The sequence below is a fragment of the Rhinolophus sinicus genome, chromosome 14 (genome assembly GCF_057876585.1).
Source record: "Rhinolophus sinicus isolate RSI-liver-muscle chromosome 14, RSI-T2T, whole genome shotgun sequence".
Lineage (NCBI taxonomy): Eukaryota > Metazoa > Chordata > Mammalia > Chiroptera > Rhinolophidae > Rhinolophus > Rhinolophus sinicus.
The window spans coordinates 16,865,048-16,883,876 of NC_142514.1; the positions used below are offsets into that span (position 1 = coordinate 16,865,048).

Sequence of the window (18,829 nt, forward strand, 5' to 3'; positions counted from 1 at the left end):
ACCTTCCCGCCTCCCCAGGACGGCTGACCGTGTGAGGTCACCTGGCACAACGCCAGTAGCAGCTGCGTGGCCTAGCCAGCGCTGTGGCGGGAGGCGGTGTCAGGCTCGGGTTCCGGGGGGATTTTCCCTTCCGCCCCTCGGGAGGCGAGGCTCAGAGTCCCGCAGGGTGCCCGAGCCAAGGCCACGCCCCCGAACCTGGGCCACGCCCTATTAGCTGCTTCCAGACGGTCTGTCTTCCTCCCCCGCCCTAGGCCACGCCCCCGAGGTTCGGTCGTCCTATTTCATCCCGAGAGTTCGGAGACGCCGGGGCTTGGCCCCGCCCGCAATGAGGCCCCGCCCCGGGCCCCGCCCCGTGGTTTGAAGCGGCTCGGGCTGCGGCCGCCTCAGAATCGCGCGCGAGGCGTGGGGTGGTGCTGAAGAGTCTAGGCAGAGGTGAGGTCGATTCCCGGACTGTCCAGGGAAGCGCAGCGCGGCGGGAGCCCACACCAGAGCAGCTCCGGAGCAGACGCTGCCTCCGCTACTACCGTCTGTGTAGCCCAGCCGCGCTGGCCATGGCGTTGTCGATGCCGCTGAACGGGCTGAAGGAGGAGGACAAAGAGCCCATCATCGAGCTCTTCGTTAAGGTGAGCGCTCGCCTGCCGTCCCGCCCCGCTGAGCACCCGGCGCTCGCGGGCCGCTGGGAGCGGCGTCCCTGGGCGCGGGGCGCTCCTTAGCCCCGGCGCCCCCGCGCGGCGCCCGGCACCTGGGACTGAGGGAAGAGCTGCTCCCGCGCCCCCGGCCCATTGTCTCGGGCCCGCCTGCGCCCTCCCGTCGCCGAGGCCTGTCGAGGGAGCCGGGGTGGGACCGGGACCCCCGAAAGCCAGCACTCGGGGCGGCGGTCACCGCCTCTAGCCTCGCAGGCTCCGGCGGACGCCAGACTGTGGTCCCGCGTCGGGTTGGGAAGAGCTGCCCCCGCCTCGGGCCCCGGAGTTTCCCAAGACCAGGGTGGGGGTGGGCCTGTCACCCACCCCCGCCCTGGCGCCCAACCCCCGGCCCCCCATCCTACCCTTTAGCCCTTCAAGTCCACCCTCAGCCAGGGAGCTGCAGTCTCGAGCCAGTGGTGAAATGATGAGCTGAACTTCTTTGAACGCTTTTTGAAAGAACATTTCTGTCCCTGCTGCTATGAAAGTGTAACTTTAATTTTCGATGCAATCTTAAATTTTTTTTTTTTTTTTTTGAAAAGAGCAGACATTCCTCGGCTTCCGGAAAAGCCCGAGATTCCCAACTTGGGTTTTCCTGTCTTAGGTATTTTACCACCATCTGGTTTTCTTGTTTCTCAAGCGCGGAGTGTTTTGTATGATGCAACATTTTGGCTGCTCCCCTCGGTGTTGCTGCCTTGGGAAAGATTGTGTGTGCCCTTTTGTTTAAAAAGAAAGAACGAAGGAAAGAATTCATAACTTGCTTGTGCCTTAAAGGGTTGATTTCCCCCTCTGGCCTCCCCAGTTTTTATATCCTGGAACTACCTTATTTACCAATACTACCCCTGTTCCTTTCCTTTTTTCTTTAATATTTTTCATTTTAGCAAAGGACAGAGAGTAGAAGCTACGAACATCTGGATACAACTGCCTCCTTCAAAACTTTTTAAAAATCCTCGAGATTCTCTTAGTCACTGACTTAAGCAGGCTCATTCAAAACTAGGCTCTGAATTGGAAAGTTAACAGAAATCCAGAACAATTTTGTTCTGTTTTCCCTGGGTTTTTATTTTAAAGAAGGGAAAACATTGAAGAGTGTGTTTGAGACATGGATAGCTGATCTGCAAGTGATATAACCAGTGCCTGTTTTAGGATTTTCTTTCCGTTATCAGTTTTAGAGACATTGTGGTCTACGGAACTGAAATAAGAGACTGGTAGAACCCCCAGAATATCTTCAAAGAGTCTCAGTTACTTTTGGCGGCAGATATAGTAACTCTGAGGTACAGGGAATAGAGGAAGGAAGCTGGAATAAGAGAAAGGAAGAGGAGAGGAAGGCAGCATTGAGACGGGCAAAGGGTGGATCAGAGATTAGTAGTCAAAATATTTTACTGAGGTAGGAATAGGAAGGAATTTCCATAAACTCAAAAACAGTACATCTACTAAAACTCTAAAAAACCAACAACATGATACTTAATGGTGAAACTTTAGAAGTAGCATTAAATTTAGAATCTGATAAGGATACTATCAGTAATGGTTTCTTTTCAGTATTGTACTGGAGGTCCTAGCCAATACAATAAGAGAAGAAAAAATGAAGTATGTGAATTAGGGAGGAAGAGATCTATGCTTAATGCTCTGATTACTATTAATTTAACCCTCAAATTAGGAGAGGGGCGTGGTGCCTTGTTTCCCAAATTTGAATCACTTGCATACCCCCTCCTAGTTTTACATATTTGTGTTAGATCGATATTTTTATTTACTAAATACAGCTCGCTTTTTTTTAAACATAGTTTAACTTAAGCAATAATATCTGTGAAACTATGGATTAGATGTAGTGATTATACTTCTTATAATTATAACAATAAGCAAATGTTTGTGAGCTAGCTAAAAACATCCTGCTTACCACTAGTTGTAAGGTTTTCTAATGGGCTTTGGTGACAGAGAACCAGGGTTCAAGTCACAGTTGTTTACTCACTGGCTGGCTTACCCTGGGCAAGTTGTTTTTCCTCTCTGAGACTTTATTTCCTAGTTTGTGAAGTAAGAGGTGAAATGTTTTCTGCTGCCCTGTGATTCAGCATAGGCAAAACTTTGTTCTGATACAAACCAGGATAGTTGTTTCAAAGGGAGAAAAAAAGGGCCAGGTACATTGTGGTAAAGAGTATTTTTCATTTCTTCTCAAAGCCTATGTGTGGGAAATGCAAATGGGGGAAAATACCCTTGTAAATATAGTTGTTTTGAAAGCAGTGAGGGGGCAGAGACAGGTTGTCCAGTGTGGTGTTCATTATTCTGTCAAAAGCTTTCTGTAGCAGAAAACTATTATCTGCACTTAAAGCACATGAGTGTAAAAAGATACTGCGTTTAGGTATCTTTAAATTTAAGAGAAACCGGCTAGGACCTTTCCAACTTGTGTAACTGGACTCAAAGCTACATTTCCTTCCTTGTGAGTATTGTTTTTGGAATTATTTGCCCGGGAGTCCAGTGACTCCCCATCACCTGTATAACAGTGGTTGTCCATTTTTGTATGTTTGTTTACCCCAACACTGAGAGGTTAGGACACCCTCCCGATAGTAAAAGAGGCTTACAAAGGCAGTTGTCCTCAACAGTGGGGATGCCCACTTCCCCCACACTGAGAGACCTGGTAGGTGTATATATTTTGATAATACCAGCCCCGCTTGAGAACCACCAAGCAATAGGGTGAAGTTCAAATCCTTTAGCAAGGGCATGAGGTTTTGCCCTTGACCACTGCCTGGGCTTCTAATCCAATTTGTCCACTTATTAATTGTGTGTTCCAAGACACATTATTTAAACCTTTCTGTGTCTCATCTGCATAGTTGGGATATTAATAGACCATCCTCATGGGATTAAGTTAGTTAATATATGTGGACTATAATAAGCTTAGAACAGTGTCTAGTACACAGTAGACAAATAAATGCTAATTGTGTGTCATTTTGTATGTACATATTTATATGCAGCTCCCCCTACTAGATAGTAAGTTCCTTGAGGGTGAGGGCTGTATTCTGAGTGCCTGGAGTATAAAAGAGTATCAGATGATTGAAATGAGATTGTTTCCTCCTCCTTTCTGAGCATTTTGCTGCCAACATACGTGTCTGCCATGTTTTGGAATTGGGAACTACTGTACTTAGATCCTGATGGTCTGAGTCTCAAACCTTGGTCCTTTGTTTAACTTTGCCTAGCTTCCAAAATTCCATGTGGTTTTGTCTACCCACCCTTTCCCCACTCTCCATTATTTAGTACTTCTAGACTTTTCATATGTCTTTCATAATTTCCACCAACATTTCTTCTTGGTTATGTTCAGAATTTGGAAACCAAGATTTCTGTATTGGGTAAAAGTAAATATTAACTGCTGAACCACAAAATGGGAGAAGTTAAGAAGAGACTGAATTTTTGGATTTTTTCTTTTGCTTGTATAAGCCCAACTCCTAGGGACACTACTGTGTCCCCCACCCCCCACTAGTAGCTTTGGTATGATGTGATGCTATTTCTGATCTTTTTTAGGAAGAGTCTTTTTACTTTTATTGGCTGGAATGTAATCTTGTTGGTGTGCCATTTTGAGTTGAGACAATCCCTGTTGGTAACAGTCACTAAACTGCTGGGATTGGGTTGTTGGTTGTAAAAAAAAAAAATCTTGTCCAGAGTGGCTTAACACATAAGAATGGCAGTTTTATTTTACTGTAATATAAGATGGGGTATAATATAATGTAATATAATATAATATCGGGTCTTACATTAATTTTTGCTCCAAAAGACGCATTAGAGCTGATTGTCGGCTAGGTCTTATTTTCAGGGAAACAGGATAGGAGGAGGCACATCTCTCTAAAGGGCCCCAGCTTTGAAGTTTACCTGTCACTTCCTTTCATACTCCACTGGGGAGAACTTAAATCACATGGTTTCATCAAACTGCAAGGAATACTGGGAAATGTGATCTAGCCATATACCACCCTATGTAAATCATTGGAAATGGTGCTTGGTAATGGCTGTGTGTGATGTCAGAGGGACAGTGGATGGGGGAGGGGGGTTGACACAGTGTGAGGGATATAAATGATAAACGTCTAACTATTACTTTGTTTTGTGCACCTAAAATTAATTTAAAAAAAAAGAAATAGTTCTTGGCACACAGTATTTGTTGTTGATAATAGTATATTATTCTTAAATGTGGGCATCAGTAAGCGGATTCAGGGGATTCTGTAAATCCTTGAAATTACATAAAATATTCTATGTGAGTCTTTTTTTCTGCACAATCCTAATCCAAGGGTTAAGAACCGCTGTTCTAACAAAGTAAATGGTGGCATTCTGATTGTCAAGCATAGTTCGTATAAGCAAGGTGTAGCAGAAATATTTGGGCTAGATGATCGTTAGAGTCACTTCCATCTGTTATTTGTGACTTAAAGCGTTTACTGGCATGAACTAAGTGCCTAGTACTCAGTTAAGTACTATGGACAGTATAGAAATTACTAAACATTTCCTATCTTTAAATTTGTAAATTTTATGGGAAAGAAAACAATACAAGATGATGCTTAAAGAGCATCAACAGTACGACACATGCTTAAGGAGTCAACGTGTGGGTCACATTAAGTTGGGCTGTGAGTTATGGGGAAAGATGGAAGTAGGCTTGAACTTGATTTTGAAAAAGTGGGTGAAATAAGTGGATTGGGAATAGCCGAGAATGAGAATGTTAGTTGTGACATCATTTATAAGCTCCTTATACAAGAAACAATAGGTGGATTGAACTTTTGAATGAAGAGGAAACCAGGAATGATTCAAATCCATAGTGCCAGGGAGACAAGTTATTTAAAAGTAAAGCCTGAGACTTTTAAAACCTAACTTAGGTTTTTGCTAATACATACTTTTCCCAGCTTTGTTTGTTCTCCCAACACTTCCCTGTTTTTGGGATTGCTGTCTATTCAACAACTTCCCAGTGGCATTTGGGAGGGTGCAAATGGATCATACAGATGAGCAAACTCTTAGCTGTTTTGTCAGTATAAAGTGTTTCCTTTCAAGGGCAGGTTCAACCTTCTCTTTTTAAAAAAACACATGCTAATGACATGAATTTTCTATAGGAAATGATGCTGAGAACTTTGTTCTAAATTGAACAAAAACTAACTCAATATCCAAACCGTGTTACGTTGGATATAATTGGTTTGCCGTTCATTTGAGGTTTCCAGAGGGGAAAATGCAGGAGATAGAAATGAATGTAAATGTGGAGTTAATGGGAACTCTGTTCTTGCTGTTTTGAGCTGTTCCTCGAGATCTAACAGTGCTATTCTTGGCAAAGGCCTAGGTGATAATTTTGGTGAAATGTAAAAATCTGAGAGAAAGGGACCCAAAATGGCGAAGAAACAGACTTCTGAGCCGAGAGGACTGAACACAGGAGAAGCCTAACACAGTATGAATAAGAGTAGAAGAGAGGCAATGCGGGGACGTACGTGCCTGTCACTAAAAGTCAAGTTTGGTTTGGAAGGATGTTTACAGCGATGCCTAGAATCCAGTTAAAGGATGATGAGCAGGGCTTTCCCATTTCCTGTTTCATTAGCGCTGTGGGGCCTCAGTGTTCTGGTGTCTCCTGAATAGGAAATTAGTGAGTCCATAAAAGGGAAATGTGTTAGGCAGGATGGGAAGTGTGATTAAGACAAGAATTAAGATTTCAATCAAGTAAGGGAGTAAGTTAGGATGGGTTTGCCCACTTTAGAGGCTGTTACAGAGAATGGAAAGGGTGTTTCTGAAGGAAAATAACATTTAGGTCATGATTACAAACCATCCCAAATATAATTTAACAGAAATCTAAATTTAATTCTGGGCATCAGTTTGTGAATTCTCTTGGAACTTTTAATCCTGTTGTCTTTGAGACTTGGCTTTTATCCTTCAGTGGTCAATACCAAGTATTGGTACAAGGAATATTAATCAGCCTTGTTTGGTTTCTGTTATTTTCCTTTATTTAAAATATAAAACCAGGAGACTGTATTAATCTAAATTTATGAAAATAACAATTTAATGTAGATAAGTGAGACTATATTTGACAGTTTTGCCAAAGATGGGTTAGGAGTATCTTAAATTTTAATGTTAATATTTTGAAGATGTAACAATATTAGAACCAGGGTCAGGTTCATCATGTATATATTTTCCTTGAAATTACATAAAATATGGCTGTGTGTGATGTCAGAGGGACATAGTTTTTTTGTTTTTGTTTTTTTTTGCTTTTCTTGAAGCTGAATACAGTGTGATTGTAAGCAAGGAGTAGAAGAGGTTTTCTTCCTTTTTTCTGTAATAAAATGATTACTTCCAACTTTACATGTGAAATAATTCATTCCTATTTGAAAAGGATTTAGTTTTCATTGTAATAGAGTTGTGAAAATGTCAATCATCTGTAATAATTTAAGTATTGAAAATTTCTACCATGCCGCATAACTACATATTGGTATGTGTAAGAGAATAAAACGGGAGTCTGAGCAAACATTCGAGAATACAATATCAAACAATTAGGTGAAAGCTAAGCTAATTAAGAACTTCTAAGGATAGGTAAGTTCTATGAATGTTTTCCTCTTTTATCAGCCAGTTATTTTGGATGTGGAAACCAGGAGGTAGATTACTAGGGTGAAAGTTCATTAAAAACTAAAGACAACCAAATTAGTCTGTTGTGCTACGTAGGTAAATGGATAGACTAATCAAGAGAAAAAGAAGGTGGTTAGACTTAACTGAAGTTTTGGCCTTGAATGTACATATGTCCAAGACTCAATTGAAAATTTTTCAAAGACATAGACTTATGAAGAGGTGAAATTTTATATTACTTGATGTTCTAGGTTATAGCATATTTTAGTTAACCCAGGAATCTAAAATTTGGTTTAAAAAATGTTTAGGGCTTGTTCATTCTTCATTAAATCATGTCACAACTGTTGTTAGCCATCAATAACAGACTTCATTTATATTTTGCAATTGTCAGCAGGACCCTTGATTGCAAATATACTTTAAAAAAAAATGACTTAGCATAAGAAGTAGCTAACCTTAGTCTGTTTTAGTTTAAATATTGGTCCTGAATTTGAAAAGTAATTTCAGTTCCTTTCTGCTTCCTAGTATATTCATTTGTATATGTTATGCTCTTTTAAAAATGTTTTTTCAATTATAAAAGCTGTACATGTTTACTATAGACAACTTAAAAAACAGAAAAGCACAAATAAAATAAAAATCACATATAACCCTTCCTTCTAAATAGCTGCTGTTACTATTTTGTTATATGTCCTTTTATAAACTTGCATGAATTATTAATGGGAATTTATGTGTAATAGTTAATATTCTTTATGACAGCAGAATACGTGGATGAATGAAAAATGAAGCCCAATCTAATATGTAACATGTATTAAGTGAATTGGTTTAAAGAAAATTTATTTAGTTTTTATCAAAGAAACTCATATGGTACCTGGATATATCTTCTTAAACGGCACTAAAAGAGCATTTACCGTGTTTGATCTTTGCTGGAAGAAAGCAAACTTTTATGTTGTGAAATATACCAACACCTGGAATTGCTCAGAGCATAGATATTGATTAAATGGTTTGAAGGTAAACCCTCCCTTTGTGCTCAGAAAAATCTGTTCTGAAAATCCAAATTATTTTTTGGTGTTAATTTTACCCTGGAATATCTATGTAGTAGGTAAACTATGCCCATTTTATAGTTGGAGGATAGAAGATACAATCTTTGCCTGGAACACTTGAGTGCAGTATAGGGATCATAATAGAAGCAAACATTAATTGAATACTTCCTGTGCCCTGAGTGCTGGAGAGAGAAAGAAATAAGAACAGGTCCCTTGTCTTCAAGGAGCTCAAAATAGCCTAATGGACAGTCAGAGGTTGAGTAGATGAGCCATGGTGTATGATGGCTTTTATACAGTGACTTTTTGTCTCGTGTACTTTTTAAAATCCAGTTGAATTAAGACCTTAAGAAATGATTTATGGGACAATCTAAATGAAATAATTGACTTAGAAATCAGTGAAATGTTTACATTGTATGCTAACAGATGAGGGGTAGTTTGTATTACTGAATTTACTACTAAGTGTTTAAAGAAACTTTTATCTTTTCCCTCAATAATTAGTTTTGCTTTATTCTATAATTTTAATTTATCTAAAGTAAAACTGATACTTCTTGCCTCAAATTTTAAGTGGATCCTCCTTTCTCTACTTGTTTATTGAATTTTCAAGGTACGAACTCCTTGATCTGGCATTCAGATCATGATCCCAGTTTGTGTTTCCAGTCATTTTTGCTTTTTTAAATTAAAGTTTTTTTGGGTGACAATTGTTAGTAAAGTTACATAGATTTCAGGTGTACAATTCTGTAATACATCATCTATATATCACATTGTGTGCTCACCACCCAGAGTCAGTTCTCCTTCCATCACCATATATTGGATCCCCCTTACCCTCTGGTAACCACTAAACTATTGTCTGTGTCTATGAGTTTTTGTTTCTTCATTTGTTTGTTCTTTTGTTGTTTTCAGTTTTGTATACCACATATCAGTAAAATCATGCGGTTCTTGACTTTTTCTATCAGAACTTATTTTGCTCAGCATAATAATCTCAAGATCCATCCATGTTGTTGCAAATAGTGTTTCCAGTCTTATCCCCTACTGCAGCTGCAAATTTACCTCAGGTTCTAGCTAGATTGGTCCTGAACATGCCCTGTACTTCTCTGAATTCATGGAAGATTTTTGCCGGTATTTCCTTCATTTGACATATTTTTGGCTTCTTTAACCTCTCCCCCTACCTCCAATTTCTGCCTGCCAGAATAATATTTGTTCTTCTTTCATGCAATCATTTAACAGACCTTGAGGCACTGGTCTAGTGGCTGGGATACGTCAGTGAACATTATGGCGTTCATCTTCAGGTGGGGGAGGCAAACAGTAAGTGTATGCCTACTCCTCATAAGTGCTATGGAGAAAAATGAAGTAAGGTAAGAAGCGGAGAGAATGATAGGGGTGGTAGTTTCTATTTAACGGCATTCCGGTAGCTTTATAGAGAACAGCATGTAGGAAGTCAGTGGCAGAAGCAGGGAGACTAAGGTTATTTAGTAATTCAGGCAAGAGATAGATGGTGGCTTGGACTAAGGTGAGAAGTAGTCTGATTCTGGATATATTTCTGAGGTGGAGATAACATGATTTCCTGATGGGTTGACGTGGAATGTGAGAGAAAGGAATCAAAGGTGATTCCAAGATTTTTGTGCTAAACAACTAGAATGGTGGAATTGTCATTAACTGAGATGGGAAGGTGGGGAAGAACCAGTTTTGATGGGGAGGAGATCAGAAGTTTTATTTTTACCATGTTAAATTTGAATGTGTAGGTAATACCTCCTGGAACCTATTGTTTAGCGGGAGAGGCTTATGTTAAAGAAATACACAAAGACAATATATAATTATATTAAGGACAAGAACAGGGCGTCTTGAGAAAGAATGACAGGAAACTCAATTTAGATGGAAGCTCTGGGGGCTTCCCTGAGAAATGGCATGTAGGATGACGTGTAATTACTAGCATGAGGAGGTGGAGCATTCCAGGCTGGAGTCATCAGCACATATAAAGGCTGGGCATAAATTCAAATTGAGAGTGTGACTGGAATAGAGAGAACAAAAATGAGGTGTAGAGTGAGGAACAGATGGGCTACAAGGAGGACCTACAAAGAGGTCCTTGTATGTCATGTGAATTTTACCCTTAGTACGAAGAGTAGTTCTCAACAGGGTTTAAGCAAGTTAGTGTCTGGTTCGGTTTGCATTTTAAGGTGAGTAGTCTGGCCACTCTGGAAAATGAGTTGAAGAGAGGTTAAGAGTGGAAGCAAGGAAAACTAATTGGAGGCCATTGCAATTAAGAAAGATGATGGTGGCTTGGATTAGGGTGATGATGGAGAGAAGAGAATGGATTTGAGATAAATTTTGGAGGTGGAGACCTTAGGAAGATATTGAAGAAGCAGTTGTGTAAGAGAGAGGTGTGAGAAATGACTTGGGTTTCTAATTAGAATCGTTCGTTGATAAAGGTGCCTTTTATTGATGTGGAGGGGGAGCAGACAATGTTCAGTTTTTGACGATTGTCCTGTCAAGTGGAGATGCTTATTAGAAAATTAGATATACAGATCCGATGCTCCGAAAGAAGTCTAGATGGGGTAGAGAAATTTGGGACTCGATCGACCGATCTTGATATTTAAAGTGTGTGAGATTATAAGGTGGAGGAGCGCAGAGTAGGGAAAATGCCCAGGACCAAATTCTGAGGAACTTTCAACAGTTAGGGGTTGGGTAATGGCAGAGAAGCTGGAAAAGGAGAACAGGGAGTAATTATAATAGAGCAGTAGTGGGAAGAGGAAAACTACAAGAATGAGGTACCAACGAAGCTAGGAGAGGGTTTTAAGAAGAGTGATCATTTGTGTAAAGTAAGATGAGTATCTATTTGATTTATCAGCCTGGAAGATAGTGGTAACCTTACTAGTAACAGCTTTGGTGGAGTGGTGTTGGGGAAGCAATAAAAGAGTGGGTGGAGGAGTGAATAGGAAGTCAGAGTAGAGTCAACGTTTAAAGCCAACTCTTAACACGTTGCGTACGGCGGGGTTTAAATCCCTCGTGAAGATTCTCGTGATCCGTACGCAACGTGTTAACAGGAAACGTGGCTAGTTAGAAGAGACAGGTTGGTAGCTGGATGGGGATACATGTCAAGGGAAGGCATTTTAAAAAAACGTCTGAGGCATAAGAGCTATAATGTTGGGAGGAACACTACACCATCATGTTAGAGGGGAAAATACTTCCCACAAGTCACCATAATTCACTGACTGGAGGCCTTTTTCACTGCTAAGAAGGTCTGGTTTGTGTGTATTTAGAATTGACGCTTATTCCTGCTGACTTATTTTTTTGTTGTATTTCCCAAATGCAGGAGATAAAGAAATACATAGAAGAGTATTTCATACTTCATTGAAATAATATAAACGTTTATGGGCGCTTGGTATGTGCCAGGCACTGTGTTATAAAACTAAACTGCATTACTTGTATTAACTCATTTGATTGTTTAATAAAATGTTTGCTGAAGGAGTATACAGAAGCTTTTTTTTTTCTTGTACAGGGTTGATTCCAGAGGAGGCTGGTGGGAAAGAAGAAATAAAATACATACTTGGGAAAAACAAATGCTTATTAAATTCACAGAAATGTTTATACAAGAAGCTAGAGAAATAGGCTGAGAGTGTGATGCAAATCACTGGGCTCAGTTCACATTTACTGTGTTGACTTAGTGCCTCAAAATGACTCTTATTTGAGGTTAAAATGAATCGATTTACTTTTTGTTCCCTTGCAAAATAAAAAAGATTGAAGGGAGAGTCCACGACTGTGTTCTGGTGCTGAGTATGTGTCTTGACAGCCAGTGGGATGAAGAGTTGCAGCCCTTGTCCTGATGACTCAGCAAGGACCCCTGTACTAGATTGTAGTGTTGCCTGAGTATTGCTTGTAAAGGTTCCTTCTGTCCTTTGTAATATCTGAGATCCAAGATTCCACAGTCAGAGCAGGGGAGGATTGTTGACTTGAAGTATCATTTGTATTTCCTATGTAAGGCACTGAATAGTCTATTTCAGAGTTGAAGCTAGTTAGAATTAATATTCCAAATAGGCAGTTGAGCTGTCCTTTGGAAGAGTGGATCTTAGTGTTATGTTGTTGCCATAGTGTAGTGGTTCCGAAGAGCGCGCATGGTCTCTGGAGCCATGTAGACAGTGTTTCAATCCTGGTTCTGCCTTTCACTAGCTATCTTAGTGTCTCCACTGGGGTAATACTATCTCCCTCTTGGGCTTTTGTAAAGATTAAAGGAGTTAATAAATGAAAAGCACTTAGTGTTTGACACATAGTAAGCATTTTCTTATTGTTCCATGGGCCTTTTGGGATGTTGTTAAGACTGTATTGGCCCATGGTTGGTTTATATTCAATATACCATGTTTCCCTGAAAATAAGACCTAGCCAGACAATCAGCTCTAATGCGTTCTTTGGAGCAAAAATTTATATAAAACCCGGTTTTATATTATATAAGACCCGGTATATATTATTATTATATTATATTATATTATATTATATTATATTATATTATATTATATTATATTATACCGGGTCTTATAGTAAAAGAAGACTGGGTCTTATATTAATTTTTGCTCCAAAAGATGCATTAGAGCTGATTGCCCAGCTAGGTCTTATTTTCGGGGAAACATGGTATGTGGTTTCAATCTCCAGGATGTTACGGAGAGAAATGTCAGCCGGGCTGCCACTGCAGATAGATGGGGAACTTTCCATTCTTTATCAGAAGAGCAGGTTTAGTGCAAAAAAGTCCAAGATTAGACTTGAATTTATTCCTGAATTAACTTCAATGAACCATGGTCCAGTTAAGACACCAGGTAACTAAAGGACAGTCAGATTGGACTCTGCCATCTTAGCCCATCTGCCTTAGCAGCTCTTTCTGGACTTGTAGTTAAAGCTGAGAGTCCATTATTAAGAATGTTTTTCTTTCCCCTCCTCCTCCTCTTTTGTGACAGCACAAAAGAAGTAAAGAATAAATCTATGACATATCTAGTGGTTCTGCAGAAGCTCTTTTGAATTATGGATTTTGGCATATATATATTGCACTTAGCTCCCTCTGCTATTGCATTTCACTATTCCTTGATTTTTGTGGTCTTCCCTATAAAGTTGAACTGGTCATATATTAACTGGCATTTATCTGATGTTCTCTTTAGGGGAAATGCAGAGGAAGTGCAGCAGAGAGTAGGTTACTTCTATTTAATTTGTAACAAGAAATCGAATTAGCGTAATTATACAGGTTTTATGCTTAGTAATTAAGGGGTAAGGGCAGAAAGAGTTGAAGTCTCCTAATTCGTAATTTATTTGTAGACCCTAAGATTTTTTTTTAATTTTAATTTTATCCCACAATGAGATGATGATAAAACTAGAAATTTAGCATGGCTGTAATTGATAGGTGATACAAGAATCATAAAGTATTTTAAAATCCTTCGTTTTATAATGTTATAAATTTCTTGAAACTGCTTAATTCTCCTGTAAGATAGAGTACACTGATACATAAAAATGAACAGCAAGTTTTTGTTTTTCTGTTTAATGTCAGAATGAATAGTCATAAGATAATAGGGAGCATTGAGTGCTCACTATGTTTGGGCACAGTGTGCCAAGCCCTTTACATATGTTAGCCAAGTTAATCCTCACATAAACTCTGAAATAGGTGCTGTCAATGCTATTTTCCACATGAGGCTTAGTTAGAGAGGTCATGGCTTGTGTGTGGTGGCAGGCGTGCTAAGCAGCAGTACTGGGATTTGTACCACGGTCTTTTGATCCATAGCCTAACTCTTAACTACTCAGAGCTTATTTTATATATTTAGATTCTCTATTTGAAACTTGAATTTTTATCTATCAGAGTTTTATTTTCACTATTTGCTGTGTTCAGTCACCCTGAAAAATAAAAAAATTATGAGAATGTTTAAGGATATTTCTAAAACATACTAACAACCAGTGATTCTACTAGATGATTTGTTAAATGTGTTTGGTTGCTTTCAGTTCTCTTGGTTAAATTTGAAAGGAAACTGAAATTTCCATTACCTCACCTCTGTGCATTTTGGAGCCTGGTTAATTAATATTTTGTAAAGTACTTTAAAGAGGTTATTTATAAACTTGTTAAGGTACTTGAACATCACGTGTTTGATTTTAGGATTATTTTCCAATTTAGAAGCATCAAAGCAGCCCAAGCTTAACACAAATAACATGCTAAATTGTTGATACCATGTTTCCTCGAAAATAAGACCTAGCCAGACGATCAACTCTAATGCGTTTTGGAACAAAACTTAATATTAATTTATATTAATTTTTGCTCCAAAAGACGCATTAGAGCTGATTTGTCCGGCTAGGTCTTATTTTTGGGGAAACACACGGTATTTTTCTGTGGTTTTTCTTTTCTTTTTTTTTTAAATCTCTCTCTTCAGAGGAGCCTACACTAATCTTTGCATTGTTGATAGAAAAAAAGCAAGGAAGTTTCTTTTTGTGGAGAGAGGAAGTGGCTGTTAGTTCGGGACTTTATCCATATTAGGTATAAACTAAATATAGCCGGGTAATCCAGGACTGAAGTCACATCTATAAAGTTTCTTAAGCAGCGCTAATGAGATCAGCCAGTGCTTTGGGATCTGGGTTTTTTTGTTTCTTTTCCTTTTTTTTTTTTTCTTTCGGCTCACTTAAACAGTTACCAAACTGTTTAGTCTTATGGTCTGCTTTCCTTTGTCCCTCAAAAAAAAACCAAACCATTTACAAGGAATCTTTCTTTAAAACAAACACTTAAGTAAAAAAATTCTGCTTTGTGTATAAAGAATAGTTGCTTATGCCTCTTTTTGCAGGAGGTTGTGAATATGTTTATTTCTTCCTTTTTTTTTTTTTTAATTTTTTATTAGGGAACAGTGTTTCTCCAGGGCCCATCAGTTCCAAGTCATTGTCCTTCAATCTAGTTGTGGAGGGCGCAGCTCAGCTCCAAGTCCAGTCGCCATTTTCAGTCTTTAGTTGCAGGGGGCACAGCCCACCATCCCATGTGGGAATTGAACTAGCAACCTTGTTGAGAGCTCACGCTCTAACCAACTGAGCCATCTGGCCCCCCCAGGGTTATTTCTTTAGTTTCTTGACCCAATTGTCATTTTCCTACTACCAATTTTTAGTTTTATGCCTGTCTTTTTCATACATATTTTTACTGTGAGGTTAGACTTACTGTCTTTTGTAAGACACATACGTTTTAGTATTTTCTTGGTTTATTCAGTTTTTAACCATTAAGTTAGATCTCAGCGTGGCCAAGTAAGTGGTTATAGGATTCTTGGGATTGGTTGGTTATAGATATTGTAGAACAAAATGAAGGAATGAATCTCCTGTTAATGACCAAAGCACAACTTATTCTCAAATAAGGACTTTTATTTTTTTAATTTTTCATAAAATTTTTTAACATTTTATTTATTTTAAGTGTTTTTTTCCAGGAACCTGTTTTTTTCCAGGACCCATCAGTTCCAAGTCAAGTAGTTGTTTCAATCTAGTTGTGGAGGGCACAGCTCTCAGTAGCCCATATGGGGATCAAACCGGCAACCTTGTTTAGGAGCACCGCGCTCTAACCAACTGAGCTAACCAACCACCTCTCAAATAAGGACTTTTAAAAGCTAACATATCATTTCAGGGTTTTAATTCATGAAATCAAATGCCCTCCTGAGTTTAGGTAACTTTAGAATCCTTCCCTGACCTTGTTGCACCCTCAGCAGAGCTAATCTTTTCTACTGTCTGGAGCACTTTATGCATTTGCGTGTTCTGCCACTCATCTGAATCCTTATTTTTCATCATATCTTTGTTCCAGGCTAGGATGTGAATTCCAGGAAATCAGGAATCGGACTATTTTCTTCATCTTTTATATCTCAATCTTGTTATATGGGAGATAACTCAGTAATTCTGTAAATATCTCTTAATGTTTGTTTTTGGGCAAATTGGTATGCGTAATCTGGTGATGGAAGCATGTAAAGAGCGTATTGTCTGTTTCTGGTGTTGTGGTCTATATTACCTCATTGTAAAATACCAGCGATAAAAATAGTATTCAGTTATTGATCTTGAGATGTGTAATTTGGGTTTTTTGAGTAGCTGCTCACTAGATAGCCACTGATCTAAATTTAACAGATTGGTGTAGAGGTCTAGAATCTTCAGATGGAAAACCAGGTTCTAGTTCTCATCTGTAAAGTGGGTGTGTTTCTTAGAAGTGATGTCCAGTCTCGTCCAGATTTATTTTATATACCAAAGTGGCCTTAGTCTTGGGTGTTTAGGCCCAGACAGAAAGTTGAGAACAGGTTTCACAGTCAGATCCAGATAATTAAATTTAATAATTAGAAACAGTTTATTAGAAAATAAAAACAAATGGAGCTAATAAAAATTCTCTGATAATGGGGGCAATTTGCCAGAGAAATGAAAAATATTTCAAGAGTGAATTCATTGACTAGAAAGAATAATAGTGCAGTTTCCAAATGAACTACCTGAAAGATAAAGGGAAGATTTTGTTTGTAGTGTCTAAAATCAAACCAATACAGAACTATTCTAAGTTACAATTTGCCTTTATCATATTTAAGGCACCTGTGCATTGAAATTGTAAGTAAAAATTTCAATAAAAAACAAGCTGTCTTGTACTGTTCAGATATTTGAAATTTATTTTAGGCCAGCCAAGACGCTAGACAAGAATTCTGAATGTTAACTTTTTACAGCTCTGCAATATGTTGTTGAGTACATAATTTTAAAAGAAACTTCTTTTGCAATATATTTTAATGAAAATTTTAAACATGGATAATTCAAAATGAAGTACCAGAGAAAGATTCTTTCATGTGTTTATTGAGTGCAAATATTTTATATTAAAATATTCTATAGCATTTTTACGACTGCAGTTTTTCATTGTTTATTGTTATCATTATTAATCCACTGTTCGTAGTCATTTAGAGGTCCAAAATTTAGCAGCTACCTAACTTGTGGGTAAGAGCTATTTCTCTTTAGCAATTCCACCAAGAATTCAATAGTAGTCAAAAATCCAATTTCTCCCTTAGTAAAAAATGTAAATTCTCCAGAAAGTTTTATTTTAAGAGATTACACTTTAGGTAAACAAAAGGAAAATAAAGAATTCAGAGGATAAATGAGATATGTGAGGAACTTTGAGAACAGTTACATGATATGGTTATGCACAGAAAATTGGCTGTGAAGAGACACATCACAGTATTGTTTAGTAGCTGCCATAACAGAGGGGGAAGAGGAGTAAATTTTGAACTTGTTTTCTTTCACTACCAGGATTCTTTGAGCCTAGTTTATACTACTGCATGTATATTTTAAAACTACCCTTAGGGAAAGTGGGCTGCTGGATTTTGACTTGCATAAGAATTTCAACCCCTCCCCGAATGTATTTGGCTTCAGCTGATAAACAAGGGAAGACTCTGGCAGTTAGTGAATTTATCTTTGGTTAGAAGATGTTGAAAGAATGAGGCTTAGACAGTGAAAACATTTGAGGTAACATTTTTTGTATGTAACCAAAGTGAGAATAACTAATTGGAAAGGACACATGTTTATTTTTTTTAGTAATATAATCATGCCTTAATATGTAAACACATCCTAGTTTTCTATATTCCTGAAATTAACTCTTTTAAATGTCAAACATTTAAGTTCTACAGAATTTTATATAAAAATGTCTTGATTTCGATTCCATTCTTTAAAGATATTTTTGCTGGATATAAGATTTTGGGGTGATTTTTGTTGTTTTATTTCAGTACTTTAAAAATGTTCCATTTTTCTGGCCTCCTTTATTTATGAGAATTCAACTGTCATTCAATGCATTATTCCTTTATGTAGTATGTTGTTTTTTCTAAGCTACTTTAAAATTTTTCTTTTTCTTTGCTTTTTATTATAGCATTTTAATTATGATATACCTAGGTGTGACTTTTATAGTACTCCATGGAACTTCTTGAATCTGTAAATTCTTTTTTATTTGGGAAAAGTTTGGCCATTATTTCTTTAAAAAAATTTTTTTTTTTTGCCTCATTGTCTCCTCTCCTGAGATTGTAGTTAAAAATAGAGACCTTTTGATATTTTCCAATTATCTCTGGGGCTCTATTGAATTTTTTTTATTCTTCAGATTGAGTAATTTCTTGAATCTGTCTTCACATTCATGGATCTCTTTATCTCTCTTTTCTTAAGACCATCTAGTGAATTTCAGAAGTTTCAGGTTGTCTCTTTTAGTTCTAGAATTCACATTTTGTTCTTTTGTGGTCTCTTTCTCTCTACTGAGATTTCATATATTCCTTTATCATGAGCATATTTTCCTTTATGTCATTGAGTATAGTTATAACTACCTTAAAAATTCTTGTCTGCAAGTTGTAGCGTCTGGGTCAGTTTAGGGTGTGTCTCTGATTATTTTTTCTCTTGAGAATGGGTCATATTTTCCTGTTTCTTCCTATGGGGAATAATTTTGGATTGTATTTTGCATATTGCGAATGACAAATTGTAAAAACTTTGGATTTTGTTGTGTTCCTCTGAAGAGTGTTGATTTTGTTTCTTTTTTAAAGTAGGTAGTTAACTTAGCTGAACTCAAACTGCAAAACTGTCTCCCTTGATGTG

General features: G+C 38.1%; 1 protein-coding gene across 1 annotated transcript in view; it reads left to right on the forward strand.

The window, feature by feature from the left end:
- Nucleotides 1–360: 360 nt before the first annotated feature.
- The window catches only part of CLIC4 (CLIC family member 4), a 61,538-nt gene continuing 43,069 nt past the window's right edge, over nucleotides 361–18,829 (forward strand). The window contains exon 1 of the mRNA XM_088790555.1: nucleotides 361–623. Coding sequence (XP_088646681.1) covers nucleotides 552–623 — 72 coding nt within the window. The 5' untranslated portion in view covers nucleotides 361–551. The remainder of the gene's footprint in view (nucleotides 624–18,829) is intronic.